Below are 18,845 nucleotides of genomic sequence, written 5' to 3'. Positions count from 1 at the left end.
TAGATATAAATATATAGAGATATAAAAAGGTTATTTTATCCCCTTGATGATGAGGTATTTCTCTAGAGTGTATGTGTGGGTTTTAAATGTTATTGACTTCGTCTCGAAAAAGGGGGAAGTCAATTATTTGCAAAACTTCTAAACTTTCTCATGGAAACAAAACATAAGACAAAAGTTAGAAAATATGTAAAGTTTTTTTTATATAAATATTAAAGAATAAATTATTAATAAAAAATAAATGACAAAACTGTTTACAATATTTTTTTAAATGCATGGTATATGGTATAAATACTATAGATATGAAATATGAAAATTGCGCCTTGTTTGAAAATGTGATGTAAATGTGCTGTGAACTGCAGAGGAACAGAAAGCTAACAGATCAAGTTATCCAAAACGTCATTTAAATTATCTTATGGTCTGTCACTTTTTCTTCCCCATTCTGAAAAAATAAAAAATAAATATCTTAAAGCATCTGTAAGGAAAAATAACCAACACATAACAAACTATGTTTGACAAAACAAATTTTTGGAAACATTTTTAACAACAGCTTTGCCCTCTGCAAACGTCAAAGTCCAGTCTGTAAGGACTAATTCGGTGGTGTACACTGACCAGTGACACAGAGGTCGTGTTTACATGTCCTGCCTGTGTCCCACTAACCTACAAACTTTTACTAGCAGGACTCATTGACAGGCCAAACACTGAAGTACCAGGACCGTTCCCTTTAACGGCTCCAACATCCTACTGAAAAACAACAAAAGCAGCGGCTCCACATGTGGTAGCATCCATTATGAGGGGGATTACAGCAGATTGAGTCTCAGCTGGATGATATTGATTTGGCTAAACATCACTGAAGAAACAGGGTTGATGAAAACAGCCTTTTAGGCACGTTCAGGACGTGGCTAAAAATAATATTGCATTGCTCTAAGACCACTGATGGGTTCTCCTATCACTCAATAAATATATAAATAGAAAAAACATCATAGTTTATTTAACCAGCTGCAGCCAAGGACCATACGAGTCAACCAAGGAGAAACCAAAACTTAGTAGTACCAAAACCACAAACCTTACACTTCCTTTGGCAACACCTGTCTTGTAATGATCTCCCACCTCCCCCCATCTTATCCTTCTGTCAAGCTGGAAAGAAAAAATAAAGTGGACAAGTAACTACACGTACTACTACCTTGAAGCCATGTTAGGGATTAGGGATTTTTCCCTTTTGATAATCGTTTCTCCCGTCTACAGTTCCTTGAAAACCACAGAGGATTAAAGAAACACTTAAGGCTTTAATTTTATACTTTATTTTTAAACCATAACTAGATTCTCAATATCAAGTGCATAATCTAATTATTATATTAATCTTGTTATATTTATCTTATATTTATTCTTCATCAAACATCGATCTGACTTTGACTCATCGAGGACAAAAGCTAGTGACAAATCTGTACATAAGAGCTTCATCCACAGTTCTTCACTATGTTTCCAGTCCATTACAATTCCACAAATATAGAGGCAAAACAAATATTTAAAATTTAAAGGTCTCTGTCACTATAGTCCCATATTTCAATTTCCAGAAATCAACGCAAAAAGCCAGCAATCTTTCTGTCCAGGTCATCTTCCACTATCTTCCACTATCGCAGTTTCTGTCCAGGTCATCTTCCACTATCGCAGTACCTAATAAACTGCTTTTTTAAAAATGTTAAGAAAGAGATGTGTTTCATGTTTTGTTATTTTTGTTCTGCACAGCTACAACCCAACTTCCAAGGGTGAACAACGTGTTTGTTTAATCATATCAAGTCTGAAAAGAAATAATTTATCTTGTCAGGTCTGAAACAGAAATGTGCTTCATTGCATGTTTATTTAAAATAAACAGGTAATTCTGATTTGGATTTTGTTTGTGTGATGCTTTTCAGTTTGACTCATATTCGAGCAACTGAGATTGCCATTATCTAATGAGGCAATGAATGAGAATGTCTTAGACTGGAAGTAATTCAGAGTGTGGCGTATCGTGTAGCTCTCTGGTGAATAAATACACCGCAGTGTTGAAATAACAAGTATAAACAAGAAACATTGCTACAGACGTAGAAAAGTTTTTATCATATTTTTTTTCCCGAGGCTCAGAGTCTGTCAGAACCAAATTCTCTCATGAATAACATCATTAATGGATGTGTTGTAAGTGGGATGCAAGAACGAGGCCTTTCACATGTTTGGCTCTCGGTAATAATGGAGATTTGCTGGCCTGGCGTTAGCCTCATTTCACTCACTAATCTTATACAAGCATAATCTTGCACTTACAAACACGGCAACAAAGGCAAGTTAAACCGTTGGCGGTTCTGTCCGTGCAAGGCTCGCTATCTGGGAGCTCAATGCTCTCTGCCATTTGAACAACAGAGAAAGGGCTGCTAACTTCCTGTCTTGATGTATGTTACACAAAACAACAAGTTTTCAATCAGAGTCCAGATATTGCTTCCTCGCAGTGAAAGCTGCTTTTCTTAAATCTGAGGAGTGTGGGTCCTTATCGTAGCCAGTCAGACACCGAGAGACCCTGGCTGCCGTCATCCCAACCTCTGGGTCCGTATGAAGAGGGATTAGAGAGGCCTCAGCCTGTGTTGCTGCCATTGTTTACCCAGGGACTAGGGGCTGGCTGAAACGCCCCCCTGTCAACACCACAATACAATGGGAAACAAGGAAGTGGCAAGATCCGAGAGAGTCGCACACACACATGCCATTCCCTTGATCTTGGAGGATCGAGGTGGTATTATTCAAAAGATACAAAGGGGTGGAAACGAGATGAGGGGGGGTGGCCTGTTAGCAACTGCAGCCAGATTATAAAGAGATGCAAAGAGAGGTGGCAATGTTGACGCGCGAAGACTTTACAGTAGAATTCAGCACATAAATGGACAAACCCGAGTAAATAATGTTTCTTCTCGGAAGAACTAGAAAGAAGATTTATATTATTATGAAGAGGTTATATTTTAGCCACCAGGGGCAGGTTGACAACTCAGACAGAGAAAGGTAGATGAGTTTTTTGGAGGTGTCACTGTCATGTTTTTCCCCAACAGTCCCCCAAACATGTCTCTCAGCTGCTTCCTGACAATCACTTAACAAATGACAACATGATTTGTCATTTGTCTTACACGCAAAATGACCAGGAAGTTCCCCTCAACACATCATGAAGCAGCCGCATACAATTTAAAAAAACCAAAAAAAAAAAAAACCCCGGTGACTAATTTGATTTAATCCTAGCCAAAATCAGAACCATTATGATACTCTGTTCCCACATGTACAGTTATTGTCCAGGAGCAGGGAGCGAGGAGGAGGTGTTTCTGAATGTTCTGCGTGTCGTCTTCAGAGCTTGTTGACGTCTTGGTGTGACCACAGCTTCCACATCACAGGGAGTTTCACAGCCTCCCTGCCAATAAATACAACTGCACGCTGCTGAATATCACGCGTCTAAGTGCTTCTCAATTTTTTTGGACAGGAACCTGAGATTCTTTTACCGTTTTGATCAAATAAAACCTACGATTTTAGATTTCAACATTCAAAGGCACTGACACGTTGTTCAACCAATCAATGTCGAGAGTGTAAGTATGGAGACATTCTTACTTTACATGCCAAAACTTTGGATCCATGACAGTTACTTAATGCAATCCACCACACACACATACACACAGAAACGATGTGTGATAAAAGTTTAGTCCTGTCTTTCAGTCCCACAAATATCCTAAATACTTGGCCATTCCCTATGAGGAGAGTGCTGATAAAATGCCTCTTAACTCGTGAGGGATTAATAAAGTGATATCTATCTAAAAGTACTGCAATATGAGTATTATCGATGGGTGACAGTTAAAAAAAAACAACTATGATGGGTTAAGAAGTTCATTTGTAAATCTTAATGATCCCACAAGAATCCATTTTTATAATCATTTCAGAGATAAGAAATTATCATAATTATTTCCATTCTGATAGCCTACAGTGCGGTTATATCATTAAACATAGTTTAAGAATAGAAAATTCAGAGAAAATAGTCAGAATTTAGGGATTGAAATGAAAGTATCTGGAGAAAAAAACTTGGGCTTTTTCTCAAATTCTGCCCTAATATTCACCTCTTCAATTAATTATTTAATTCATTAATATAAAGTAATAATCTTCAATTAATTATTTAATTCATTAATTATTAATTATTAATAAAGTCCAGGAAAAAAAATTTAAAACGTAACAAAGATCCAAAAAATTCAAAAGATTCATCATTTTTTTTAAGCACTGCAATTAAATTCTTTGAAACATTATATCTGGCTGATCATATAACTTAAAACTAAATCTAAAACTAAAGTTTATTATCAGTATTTTAGAATACTTTCTTGAGAATGTCAGGATTCTGAATAGAAAAAGAAAAACTTTTGACTTTAGGGGGAGTCATTGGTTTCTAATTTTCACATCACAATGATCTCTCTAAAAATATGTCATTTTGAACTTGTTCTTGTTCACCATGAGAATGATCCAAATATTAGCAAAACAGCATTAAGACATGGACACACACAGGCAGACAGACAGACAGATGAAACATGTCTTCCCGCTCCATGTCAACACCAAACCTTGAGGAAAACACCAAACAACTACTTTTTTATGCGTGTCTTTCCGAACCGTTCTTTCCCGTTGCATCTGCCTCAAAACCCTTAAATCACTACTCGGTTCCTTTCAAGTGGCAGGTAGACGGGACCTGATGTGTCTCTACCGCCTCACAACCAGCGGGCTAATTATAAGGGAAGCAGCAACAAGTGAGCATTGTGTGGAGTCTCCAAGACACACAGAGAAAGAAAGTGCTCTTTATCTTTTTACCCCCCCCCCTTACTTCTCTCTCTCTCTCTCTCTCTCTCTCTCTCTCTGTCAACAAACAGCATCTGTAAGAGGTTCTAGAGTTGGCACTTTGGTAGTGCAGAAGAAGTAGAAGAAGAAGACAGAAGAAAAGAGAAGAGGGGAGTAGAGTAGCGGAGGGGAGAGGAGAGGAGAGGAAAAGGGAGAGGAGAGAACTGATGAGCGACAGACATCACCACACTTGCTCGCCACGTTTGTCTTGTATGCCGGATGCACAGTGTATCGCAGTTCAAGCATGCATAAGGAAGTATTCTTGTCCACTTGTACAAGTCTTTGTAATCGAACGTATCCTCAGTCAAACTGACGGGGAGAGTAATATGCTTAGAAATGCACTTTTTAAAAAATGAAAAATAGTGTGGCTTTTGTAACTGGAGTAGAGAATAGAAGTGTGTAGATAGTAGAGAAAAGGAAGTTGTCCTGTCTTTTTTTGGTGTGTGTTGTATGTATTAACTTTTTAGTTTGTGTTTAAATAATAATCCCTTCTCTGTCCTTTTGCTGGATAAACACAGGTAGATGTGCTTCACTAAAATTACAAATTTTATTTCTATTGCATTTTTAGCAAGTGTTCTTTAATAAGGAATGGCAGGTGTGAAGAATAAGAACGGTAATTTGGTTATAACTAATATGAAGAGTTCTGGGTGGATATGGTAAGGATGAGGAGAAAACAGCAACACCGCGTTCACATCCCCTTTATAACATGTATTTCCTCAACAGCAGTTGAAAACAAAAGAACTTGGACAGCGTCAACAGCAACACTAAATATTTTTTTAAAAACATTCATCAAATAAAAACATGACCCCTGCCTTGGCGCACAAAACAGACACAACATGTTCACTGTTTTGACATGAAACCAAAGAGCTGTGATTAAATGGCACAGAGTTGCCCTGCACTTAAAAGCAACACACACACACACACACAAAAAAAGGTTTTTGCACACACAAATTAAAAAGCACAAAACCTAAATAGAGGATGACGCACTGATGTACGAGGAAAGAAGATAACTTACGGATGGAGAAACCGAGCTGTTGGGGAGGTAGGGGTCAGGCAGCATCAGGAAGGGGTATCCGGGGTAAGCTGGCGTCTTATACATGCCTCCATCTTGCTGCTTCGACACTGTTGTCAGACAAAAATTAAATTTAAGTTAAAAAGAAAAAAAAAATCAGTCAGTGGCGACTAACAATGTTGTGTCATTTTAAACTGATAAAATAGCACCAAACATTTAAAGCACAATCAATTTACAATGCTACTTACTTCCTGAATGTGTTCAGAAGGTTCTGGCCCTGTGCTGCTACGCTAAACAAAAAGTCTGACATCCAAACTGCTATATGCATACAAAGAGGGTCACCGATTTACAAGTGTTCTTGTTACTACATGCTATTTCCTCGTATGAGCCCAGAAGACAATGACAGAGACAAAAGTGTGACAACCTTCATCTAGTCTGAGAGGCGTCAACTCATGTAGCCTATGTGTTAATTTATCTCCCACCACCACCACCCACATTAAGCATCAGGGGCCTCTCTGTGGGCCCACTGCTACCATATGGGTGGAACCTAAAAAAGGCAATACCTGAAACACACACACACACAAACACACACAGACAGATAGGCTTAACTTAAAGACGGGTCAAATATGAAAAAAAAAAAACTAAAAAAAAAAACCCTGCAATCTTGTAATCAGGACTCATTCAGGGGGGTCATTTGTTTTCCCCCTTGACCGTATATGTGTTTCTTTGAGACCCCCCAGATAGACACATTTATAACCACAACTCCACTTTTGATAAAGACTATACTTAAGGCAACACGCTGTGAGAGCATTTTCATTTCAGAAAACACTGAAGTGATTTCCATCGACTGACTACATCCTACACTGATGCCTTTAATTAAAACTGACATGTATACATTTGCCAAAGGGAGGGAAAGTGAAATTACTGTTCTTTTTGGGTGGCTACCCTGACACAAAAAACACACCATCAAGGACCCTGCTACACTTTTGGGAAATTATGGTATGTTGGTACTGTAAAAAAAACAAAAAAAAAACAGGGTTTGACTATAAAAACATTAAAAAAATACATGCAGGGGTGTCTATATGTATTTGATGTTTAAGACCTGGAGAGCAGTTTTGTTTTTGAATATAAATAATATATTTTCTCTTTTTATACGAAGCATTATAAAGCATTCTGGATAAACTCTTCAAAATGTTTTAATGAACTTCTGTATGTAGAATGACAAACTACCAGAGGAGACTCCAGGATCAACTTGGTGTCAGTGTCTGACTCGGGGACATGTGGAGTAGCGACAGCTCAGATCCATTCACCAAAATCATTGCACAAAATGCACAAGGCAAGCACCAAACATGTCAGACAAAATGTTGTGTTTTTTTTAACATGCAATTTCTCAAAGTCTTCTTCATGTTTGGAAGTAACCCTCTTCTTAAATGAATATAAATATTCTTGTGATATGTAATAAAACGATTTGACATTTCCAAGAAAAAGAAAGAACAAAACCCAATGTTTTTACAGTTTTCACAGCCCCAGAACTGAGTTCTGGTATTTATTCTAGGAGTTGGGGAACCTTGAATTACACAGTAGGAACCATAAAACTTGTACGTGGATGTGACTGGAGCTGAGCTCATGCGAAACGCAGACAGAGGAAGGTGGAAGATTTGAGAGGTTGAAGGAAAGAGTTGTTGACACGATGCCGTTTAGTTATAACGCAAATGATTTGAAACAGTGATGGCCACAAAAGGACTCTGAAAGTAAAGTCTGTGGAGTTTTTTTTTATTTATATATAGGCTCTTACCTCCGTCAATATGCTCCCGCTGTTTCTCTGCAAAGCCCCTCTGCTCGCCCTGCTGTCCTCGTCTGACCGCCTAGAAAGTAGAACAAACACAGGAGGTCAGATTACTCAAAAAAGAAAAAAAGACTGCAGGGGAAAAAGGTCAGTGTATCCTGAAGATAAATGGCCACACGTGCTGTAGGAAGTCAGAGGGATTCATGAGGTAAAGAGGTGCTGGTGTTCAAAAGAAAACTTTGACCACTGGAAACCTGATGGTGATTTGATGATTATATTTGATCCCATAAATAAACTTTTACACTGCCAGTCTGTTTGTAAGTCAACTCTATTTATCTCACATACACACAGTGGACATTAACTTACACACGGCGCATCTACGAACATCACACTTTTTGTAAATCTACTCACACAGTGTATATCTACTTACACACACACACCACGCACCCGCAGTTACACGTTGTGTATCATCTTGCAACGCCACCATAAAAGTACACTCAAGTGTCCAACAAAGAGACCTCTACTTACTCTCCACTCACAGACACTACACGACCGCTCACTTGAACACACTTGGTGCACTCACACACACTTCAATGCCCTGTCTTATATACGGTGTGTGATTGCTGGAACACACTTTAATACCACTCACACACGCTGTACGTCCAATGAAGCACACTTTACTTTGGCAATAAAAACACACAATATATATTGCCTCACACTCACTGTATGTCCACACAAGCAGGTTATATATCCACCAACACTCCATATATTCCTGGGGGACACAGTGTATTTCCACTCACAATGATGTTTTTTCCCCCATTCAAACACATTATATATCTACTAACAAACTGCAAGCTAACTGAAGCATGCTGTTCATCCACTCACACACACACACTGTGTTGCCAGCTCACTAGTATACAATCTCACTCACATACTCACACACACACACACAAATGTTACTATTTGTCCACTACTACTAAAACACACTTCCACACAAACAGTGTATGTCCACTTAAAAACTATTGTCCATTCACCCACACTGTCACCCGACACACACACACACTGTTGTCAACTTCACGTCCACTCTCTCTCTCTCACACTGTACATCACACTGTATATTCAATCACAGATTGTTGAGTCACTCACACGTCCTGCGTCTACACACACTTATCATCACACAGCCCCTGCGTGTATCCATACACACTCACACACACACACAGACAAACACTCAGTACCTATTCACTCAGACTCTCCGTGCATCTACTCACAGACTCTTCCACTGACTCACTCACTCACACATACACACGCACTCCGTTTCTCCGTGGCACCTACCGCTGCGCTCGGACTCTGATTTATTTCCGACTCGTTGACCAGGGAAGACTTCAGGTCTGCCAGGTCTCTCTCTGTAAATGCGTTTTCTTGGATTTTCTCCTCCTGTTCCCCTTCGTCTTTAAACGCTATCATCTCATCATTGGCTCCCAGGTCGTCCCCGCCGCCGCTGCTCAGCTGAGGCATGTCGACTGTTCCCCCTGCCCGGACGATGTTTCACACTTAAAAAAAATAACGACAACTCCCAAAAGAAAAAAAAAGAATAAATAAATAAAAGGGAGAAAAGTAATGGGACTTTGTGAGTTAAAAGTCCTCAGCGTGACGGTAGAAAGCTCCTCTCCACATGCAGTAACAGAGGAAAAGTTGAGCAGCGTGAGGCGGACAGAGAGAGCACTAATGTTTCTCCGCTACAGCAAACAGCTCATTTCAGACCAAAGACATGGCGAGGAGTCCCGACATCAAAAGGCGCCGACCGGATGATTGACAGCTGCGATGACTTGTTGGGGGGTTGTACGATTGTTTCTGCTGAGGCTGAGAGCCCTGCTTCTTAAAGAGACATCACCTCCCCGAGCCCAGCTCGAGCTCAACAGGCCATTATTCATGACTTTACAGGGGCGTGTTCGCACCAGCCACGGTCCACGGGCTGCAGGAGCCGCTCAGTACTAAGCTTAAAATAAACAAACGCTCTGAAAAGGCAGTTTTGCACTTTTTTTGGCTTAACCTTGTATTAATGTAATTTTCTCAAAATGTTTTAGTTAAACGTTTTGGTTAAAAATGACGTAGCCGAGTATTAGCCTAATGGGCTAAAACTCAGGCAACTTGTGTTTTATTTGGCAAATGCAGTTTTAACAAACTCCTTTTCTTGTTTATACACGGAATTTAGCCTCAAATGTTTCAATATTTTAATAATTATTAACACTTTTTTTAAATTAAAAAATAGTTTGTTTTCTCTTTTGTAATTATACAATCTGTTCTATCTGTGCTTTACCTTTTGCAGCAACTTTCCAGAGTATGGGATCAATAAAGTTTAATCTAATCTAATCTTTCAGATAAGACTGACGTGTCACAAATTTCTTACCTTAAATTATTATCTGATAAACCGACTGATAATCATCTACATTTTGGCACCTTTTTTCATTTACTGTTCCTATGTTAACCCACAGACTTCTTTGCTAGCTTTAATCTGCTTTTTATTTTATTTTTCAATATTTAAGCTAATTTTTATCCAAACCTTTTATTTTATTTTTCAATATTTAAGCTACTTTTTATTTTTAACCCTTTTTGTCTAATTATTGTTCTTATATTGGTTATTTGGGCTTTTTTTCTTTAGAAAATTTTGGTCATTTTTGCAATATCTTTATATGACTTAAGCAGTTATTGACACACTTTAGGACCATCTTATTTGCTGTAGTCTTCCTACTTTCTTTATCTTATTTCCTAAGCCAATTTTCTAATTACCTTTGATTAACATAACAATCATTTCACATTTGACACCACACGAGCTGTCTTAAGAACTATGGTCATTCTAGTCACTGTTTCCCACAATGAGTAAAACTTCAGGGACTTTCAACCTTTCTGAGGCAAACTGTCATTGACAACCGTTATATGATTTAATAAAATAAAAACACAACAATATAACTGACTGGAAACAAAAGTACTGAACATTCACTACATGCCTGTGACCTTTGATTTTTGAAACTTTTTTCTTGGCTTAATTTTTCAGCAGAGAATTCAGTTTGTTAACCAAGGAACTAAAGCCTATAAAATCCGTCTGTTCCCGTGAACTAAGATGACATCAGTGTGTATTTGAGTACAGGGTGGGGGAAGACAGAGCTGACCATCCATGAGAGGCTCCCAGCCTGCATTTTAATGCTAGGTGTGAACAGTTGTACTCAACACCCTTTGCATGTGATGGAAACCCAGGTCTGTTTAGAGTTTTCCCTGAAAGTGATTCAAACCTGATCAAGGCATGGATAACACATCTGGTCTAGTAAAACGCTATCATCAATTATTATGTTAAGGATGAAGTATTTTTGGATTAGAAAACTATGTTAATTTGTTGTCCACATAACACAAACACAGATGCTCCATTACAACTGATTACAAAGAAGCGAGTGTCAGACTTATGTGAAAATAATAGCGAAAAACTTTGCATCTGCTAAGGTTTTTTTGTTAAAATCAACAAAATTTACTTGCAAGCTTTTTGTTGCAGAATTTATTCACTCTGGAAAGTCTCTACGTCCATTCTTGTGGTAGACAAATTTATTTCCCCGATTTTCAATATAAATCACGTTCTATTCTTTATGTTTGTCTTTTAATTCACTGAGTTAAAAGGATGTGTGTCTCTGTAAATATTGCTGTTATCTGTTAGCACAATCTTTCTGCAATTCTCTTCAATCACCTATCGCTTGGGTCGAACAGGACAATGGGAAATTAATGTTAGACTTAAATTAGGCTTTTGTAACTTAAATACATTAAAAAAATTAAACATCAAGTTAAATGGTATAATGTGTGTTAAATCATTTATTCATTTTTTATAGTCTTTATTTTCTACCTCTAAATTCCAGCTAATCTCAGCAGTGATTGAATGAAGGAGGCCAGTGGTTCTCAAACTGTGGTCCGTGTAGCACCAGTGGTACGTGAGCGCTCTCTAGTGGTACGTGGGTAAAATTCATAGTTTCATGTTTACATTTTCAATTGAATAAATCTGAAACATACCATGCACAATTAATAATAGGTTTAGAAAAAATGTGCAGCTACTTGTGAGATTATGAAACAGGAAGCTAATAGAGAAGGCTTATGTTGCTATATTCTAATGTTGGTCATCATGGTGGTACTCAGAGAGCTCAATGTTTTCTCAGGTGGTACAGAGTATAAAAAGTTTGAGAACCACTGCCCCAGACAGTTTGCCAGTGAATTAAATGAAGTATAAAAGAGACACACACCCATTCACACACCCATTCAAGCCTGTGGTCAGAGTGTCCAGTTTACTTATTCTGCATGTAACTGTAGTACCTGAAAGAAACACCCATGTAGCTTCACGCTGAAGGACCATTATTCACCGTCAGGGCTCAAACACGCGATCTTTCTGTTGTAAGGCCAGCGTTTTAACCACTGTGTAACCTGCTGGTGTTGATTCTCACAAACCATTAGGATGGAGTCCTGATGATGCTGCACAAACCGGTCTGACATGACAGGTAACCAACCATTAGGGCTGTGCTCTGAGGTTTGGGGTTCTCTGTATTAGTTAAGAAAAACAAGGCCATATCTCAATTTCACCAAAGCTCTTGTATTTGTGTGGAATTCCACTGTAACTGTTTATAACTTGGTAATTATGCAGCGTGGAGTTTACTTCTCGTCCAGCAGATCTTTTGTATTAACAACTGTCACACTGCTCAGTCGGTGGTTCTCACATTTTGGAACAAAACTCTTCATTTGCATCAGTGAAACTTCTCCAAAAAAAAAAAAGTAGGACATTCTGTGAAAAACATCAGAAGGCACGGCCTGCTCATCAATAACAGAGACACAGCATGTTTTTGGCCGAGACGTACATCCCCCAGATTTTGTAACAGTCTCCCAAAACAGCAAAAAGTGCACGCTTGATTGGAGGAGGGAAGTAAGGAAAAAAAAACAAAGTTCAAAGATGTCGACTTGAAGTTCTGATGTCTTATCTGTCTCATAACTTGCATTCCCCTGTTTTCCTCCCAACGCCAATGCATTTTTAATGCTGCTACAGTAGCCTAGCTGTTCTTCTGAGGTTTTAATTGAGAAATGTTTATACACTCTAATGCAATGTCTTAATGTTTGACTTAATCTGAGTTGGTTGCCCTGAATAAGAATCACGATCCACGGCTGAGGAACAGAATTAAATACAAACAGTCAGAACCGGGTATTTGCATAAAACTGCATATTTATACAATATCATCAATGCATATTAATAAAAAGATTAAAACCAGCAGTTTAATGTATGCAAATCTAAATTATAAATGACTTGTTTAAACTCCTTGTTTATTCTGCTTGATTAAATATAGACAGCTGTTCCTCCAGAGAGGCAGCACCTCTCCTGCGCGGGACACTGCCTCGCGAGTTTGACGTACTCTGATCCTAAACACTTTCCCATCAACGGGTTCATCACACTTGTTCAGGCCTCTACCTGAGATTGCACACATAGATAGAAATGGTGGATTTATACTGTAGCAGTTAGCAGGTCTACCTTGCAAGCAGAGGGCAGAGAGTCTTGGGTTCAAGTCCCGGTGGAACCACATACTTGGTGCCTCCAAGAGGCAGAATGTTACAGCAGATCTACTGTTACCCCAAGAACTTATCAATTCTGGGATTAATGGATTATTGTTGTTGTTATTGTTATTGTTATTATTATTATTATTATTATTATTATTATTATTATTATTATTATTATTATTATTGTTATTATTGTTATTATTATTATTATTATTATTATTAGCATTAGCATTAGCATTATTATTATTATCATTATTATTATTATTATCATTAAAATGCATGAAACAAATACAGACATGAAACATTTCACTTGCTCATGTTTGGAAAGGAGCTCCAAAGACTAAAGTCTGTGTCTCCATGTGCTGTGAGCTATTCTCTTTACAACAAACTCACACATTCACAAACAAATGACTGCTGGTGGTGGAGACCATCATTTGCTGGCAGGAAAAGCAAAATAAGGAAACAAGAGTGGATAAACATCCTACGCAGAAACACAAAGAGACATACTGCTTCTCTGTGACCTCGGGTGGTGAGCTCTTCACATTGAAATGCTATCGCTATCTCAGCATGACAAAGAGCGTGGCTGCTCAGATAAAGGAAATGTGTTTGATGTAAAGGAGTAAAAGAGGGGAAAAACACCTGTTTCTACGCAGCAGTACGAGAACACTGATATTTTTGTGACCGTGAGTCACTGTATACATCGCGGTTTTTCCGTCTATCACAAATGAACAATTTGGAAATCAAAGTAAACGTTATATTTGATGAGCTTAAGATCAGATCCTTGATTTAACCCAATCCCTGAATAGGTTGGTACTCCATATATACATATTTACTATATTGCTGTCTATAAACATGTACTGCACCACACTCATATACTTCTCTGCCACTTCTATCTATCTATCTATCTATTGTACAAGTTTAGGTCTCAAAATTTGCTTTAATATAGTTTAAATTATATAATCTAATATTTTTATGTAACGTTTCTTCTTACTCTGCTTGGCTGCAACCAATATTTTTTAAGCATTCTCCCAAACTCCTGCGATTTATATAAAAAGTCACGTAAATTGTCCAGAACCTCTCAGTTTTTTGCATTGTGTTCTTCTGTATATACGGCACAGAATGACCCTAATGAGTCTTCTTCTGGAGTTCATTCATTAGCGCCGCAAATGTTCTTTCTTCAACAGGTTTTTGACATGAATCACGGTCGGTTCAAGAAAGCGATTATACACTGTGCTTTCTAAAGAAACATCAGGCACATTAAAGCGGCAGAGTAATTAAATCATGTCCTTTCATTGGGGTTAAGCCACATCCAAGCAAACAGCTCTTAACTGGAACCACTTGTGTGCATTTTATTGGTAGTTTTCCTACAATCAAAACCATATCCTCTAAAGCAGCGTCCAACCAGAAATGTGGAACTTTGACAAGTCCTTTCAGCAGCTATATGTCATGTAAGGCTCTGCTATTAAACAGCAGGCTTCTCCAAGAACAGCCTAATAAGTCAAATATTCAGAAGTAATGCGGTTTCGGGGAGATTTTAAGACGAGATGAAACACCATTGGTCAGTTTTGTACGTGCCAAAACCGAAAGAGACAAAGGTCTCGTAGTGAGAAATCTCTGATATTGAAATGCAACGCAGCGCCATTGAAGAGTGGTTTCGTGCTCTTGCCTTAGTGTGTCAGTTATTGTTTGCCTCTATATGTGGTCCAAATGATGGACTATAAACTGTACAGGATGTGGCCCGTTTTCGTCCGATGACTCAACGACTGAATCACGTGTGTGATCGAAAAAAAAGGATTGTCTGGATTGCAGGGAACCTCGCTTGGACATCGGAAAAATCAGTTTAAAAACAAATATTAAGTGACTCTTGAAAGACATTTTTACTGTTAGATTTCATATTCCTAAAGAAACAGAAACATGAAGTCTATGATCTTGGTGGGTGGGATCCCTGGCAGTCCATCTGGACAACTTCGGAAGAAGTCAAGAAAAAGTGAACCGGACTCTCGTGATTTCTAAAAGACATTTTACATCTCATCCAAGAGGCTTCATCAGCTCGACTTCTTGATGAAGTCGAAGTCAGCTACATGTCGTTGACTATGTTATTATACAAATGTAGTTTAAAAGGACATTTTTCATTTTTGTTTTGTTTTTGTTTCTTGCAGAATCAGAGCAAGGTTGAGGAGTTCTGTTAGGCAACTGGATAACAGAACCTAACAGAACTCTTCAACCTTGACCATGACCTGGATGACTGAGAATCTTCATAGACAGAATCAGAAAATGTACCTCTTATCCTCGCCATGCAGGGGGCGCTATAGATGCAGCTGGAATGCCCTGGTTGTGGCGTTGAGTAGAATGGTGAACCATCATGGTTCTGTGTTCTGCAACCTTTTAACAAAGTTAAAGGTTCAAGTTACATGTTGCTTGATAAGTATTAATGCAACTTGTAGCAGACAGGTGGCGCTAGGTGTGAAGCTGTACACCTCCAACCATGTTTGTGCTCTATTTGATTTGATACATCAGAATTTCCAATCACTGACATGTCACCATAAATAATCGGTTCCACTGTACCAATCCACTGTATGAGTTGCTGCCACCTAGTGACTGGAGGCTTCATCATTCAAGTATTACAGCAGTGGTACACATATGTCCACTGGCCATATTCCATTGGAAGTCCCTCAAACACATAGGGGTTTTATTTAGGGAACTGCAGCTTAGGTTTTCATTTTACTTTTAAAACTTTCTTCACATTTTAAATACCTGCCAGATACGAATGGCAGCTGCTTTTGAGTTTTTGTTCTGTTTTTTTTTTTTTTTTTTTACTGCTCAGTGATTTTGTTACTTTTTATTGTTTGTGAGTGAAAGTGAAAGTAAGGATACTGGTTCAACAAGATGCAACACCATTTCTGTAGAATTTTGCACCTGCTGCCTCATCGTGAGATGCAGCCTTTACCGCTTTCTTAGCTTCCCATCAAACATTTATGAGCTGGTTTAAAAAGATCTGCAGAGGGCTTTGGGGTTGAAATCAACAAACGTAAAGAGTGGAAGAGAAGAGCTCTGAAAAACAAACAAAAAAAAAAAAAAAACACACCGCTGCTGTTCTTCTGAGGCTCGTCATGTGACCTAGTTTATTAATGACTTTGTGTCTCACATGGGATCTTTAAGGTAAACAACAACATTTCCTTCCTTTTTCTGAGCAACCCGACACGCTTTAAGTAAAAAAAAAAAAAAAAATCACACCCACTATAGTTAATAATGCAAAACAAAGCAGTCTGAGAATAAAATGCTCATCAAAGTTTAACGGCAGAGATTTTGTTTCCAGAACATTTATTATGAAGGGATATTACTGTATGATTTGAGGGAAACATTTTCTGCTCAATCAGTGGCGGATTTAACAAATTCCACGCATTTTTAGAAACTAATGAAACAAGAACATTCCAGTCGGTTGAACTGTTTGGAGCGTGTGCGCCGTGCTCTCTCTCCTCCTTGTGGTTGGAAAAGCTCCATCTTTACTCAGACCTGCTTCGGTTCGTGAACTTTTTGAAGACCTGCACATTAAAAACAAATCTGGTACTGACTGGAAATAACATGAAAAGTGTCTCCATTACACTGCCCATGTGAAACACATTCACGTTTACCTCGATATTTTATGTCGGTGTGACGTCGACTGAATTGTCAAAGCGAAGAAAGTGTTCTATGTGAACGTCAAGCGGACTTCTTTTTTTTTTGATTCTATGGTGAATTTGCTTAAAATGTGTTTCCTGTTATCACTGACTCACTCATAAAGAGCCTGGGAATTTCCTCACACTGATGCACCAGTGATAATAATAATGATGAAAAGTTGAAAAGTAGCCCACAGTGATGTAAGATGACACGTGGAGATGCTTTATCTGCATAACTGTGAGTAATCCTGAAAACCGAAAACTGTCTCTGAACAAATTTATAAACATGCTGCTGCTACCTTTTGCTCCTGGAAGGCATTATCTCACAGCTGAAACAACAGTAAGAGTTTAAAAAAAAAAAAAAAAAAAAAGTCTAGTGATTTTAAAGCATGAGCTTCATCATTACAGCATAATAATATAAAATAATATTAGACAAGAAAGGATCAGTTTATGTTAATCTAATTTTCAAAACATTTTTGTGCCGTGCGGGAAAAAAAACTACTGTAAAATTATTATAAATGTTGCAGGAAATATAAAACGTTTTGTTTAGGTTTGGTCTCAAAGTGGTGTTAAAAGGCTCAGTCAAGTGAATAAAATCTCAGGTGAGTGTATATGTATTATAAAATATATGCTAACTAAGTTGTATTACATGGATGGGGACTTTAGAATTGTCGTTACAGCTCCCCCTTTAGTACAAGAGAGAAGCTGCAAGTGTGTTGTTTACCAGCGCTCACGCTCTCTTTACACATTACCTTTGAGGACCGTGTCGTCAGGTTCAATGTGAAGAATGGAATGAGTCGCAGTTTTTTTTTCTATTCGTCCCGAATGCTTTGGTTTTTCTGCTGACTCTTTTACGCCTTTCTCCCAAATGATGTGCTTGAGTCGCTTTCATATGAAGCCATGACACTGACCTTGAATATTAGTTTATGTTCCTCTAGGCAGAGATGAGAAGGAAAAGCAATGAGACTATCAGACCTTGGCCTTTGGTCTGCTGTACACACACACACACACACACACACACACACACTCACAGCACAGGGAGTAGGGAGAAGTATTGGAGGCAGGAAACAAAGGGCTTCGTTAATGCAGAGACTTGCGGGGGCCTTTGATGTGGAGCCAAGCCATTCACTCCTCGCTTTTCTTTTTCACACACACACACACGCACGCATGCGCGCACTCACACACACACACCTTCCTTTACCGCAGTGTGTCTTGTAAAAATACACTCTTTTAAAAATAGAATAAGATACAAAAAAGTGTAATCTGCCTGAGCTGTGGTGGAACTGATGAACAACTAAGCTGCAATTTGGAAGCAATGGAAAGATAAAAAAACAAAACAAAACACTTTTCATAGCACTTCTAAACCCAGATTGACGATGCACTACGCACAGTTGGCACTTTATAACCAGATCAATAATTAAGCCGAGTTCCGATTGTAAATTCAGCTTTACGAGGACAAGAAAAAAGTTCCACTGTGTTAGTTTGATCATAACTAAAAAGGCTTCCGACGAGTTACGCAATAGTCCATGGTTAGCATACAAGTTGCTAAAGGTTTCAATTGTTTGAATTTCTCCAGGTTAGCTAAAATATAATTAAAGTTAGTTTAGAAGTAGTTTAAAGTTACGCAACACTAAAATGTCTCACAAAGTTAGCCAAAGAGTTAGCCAAATGTCAAAGGCTAGTCCAAAAGTAGCTAAGAGCTAATCCAAAGGCTAGCTAGCTAGTATGGTAAAGGAGAAATATGGAAGTTTAATAAGGAGAACTTTTAACAAAACAAGGATTAACATTAATAAAGAAGAAATAAAAGTTAGCCAAAAATAAGCTAATAAGCTAACTTAAAAAAACTCCCTAGAAATTATCCAAATTGGATTTAGATGTTTCCAGATCTTACATAAATAACATCTAAAAAAATGTTATTAATAAAGAATAGATATAGGCATAGAAGTGTCATGCAAACCTG

General features: G+C 38.2%; 1 protein-coding gene across 15 annotated transcripts in view; it reads right to left on the bottom strand.

Annotated features, from left to right (window-relative positions):
* tcf7 (transcription factor 7) overlaps positions 1-9,702 on the bottom strand; it is a 55,276-nt gene extending 45,574 nt beyond the window's left edge. For 3 of the 15 annotated variants that reach the window (XM_025065940.1, XM_025065932.1, XM_025065934.1), the window contains exons 1-3: positions 8,994-9,176; positions 7,671-7,740; positions 5,879-5,985 (exon numbers count right to left, since the gene is read on the bottom strand). In XM_025065940.1, coding sequence (XP_024921708.1) covers positions 5,879-5,985; positions 7,671-7,740; positions 8,994-9,176 — 360 coding nt within the window. Of the gene's footprint in view, positions 1-5,878; positions 5,986-6,123; positions 6,412-7,670; positions 7,741-8,993 lie in introns of those variants that run through there. The other 12 variants (XM_025065933.1, XM_025065935.1, XM_025065931.1 and 9 more) reach the window with 11 other exon arrangements.
* Between the last annotated feature and the right edge of the window lie 9,143 nt (positions 9,703-18,845).

Source organism: Cynoglossus semilaevis, chromosome 19 (assembly GCF_000523025.1).
Source record: "Cynoglossus semilaevis isolate Cse_v1.0 chromosome 19, Cse_v1.0, whole genome shotgun sequence".
NCBI classification, from domain to species: domain Eukaryota; kingdom Metazoa; phylum Chordata; class Actinopteri; order Pleuronectiformes; family Cynoglossidae; genus Cynoglossus; species Cynoglossus semilaevis.
The sequence above is the reverse complement of the archived record's forward strand: the minus strand, read 5'-3'. Positions and strand labels throughout refer to the sequence as shown.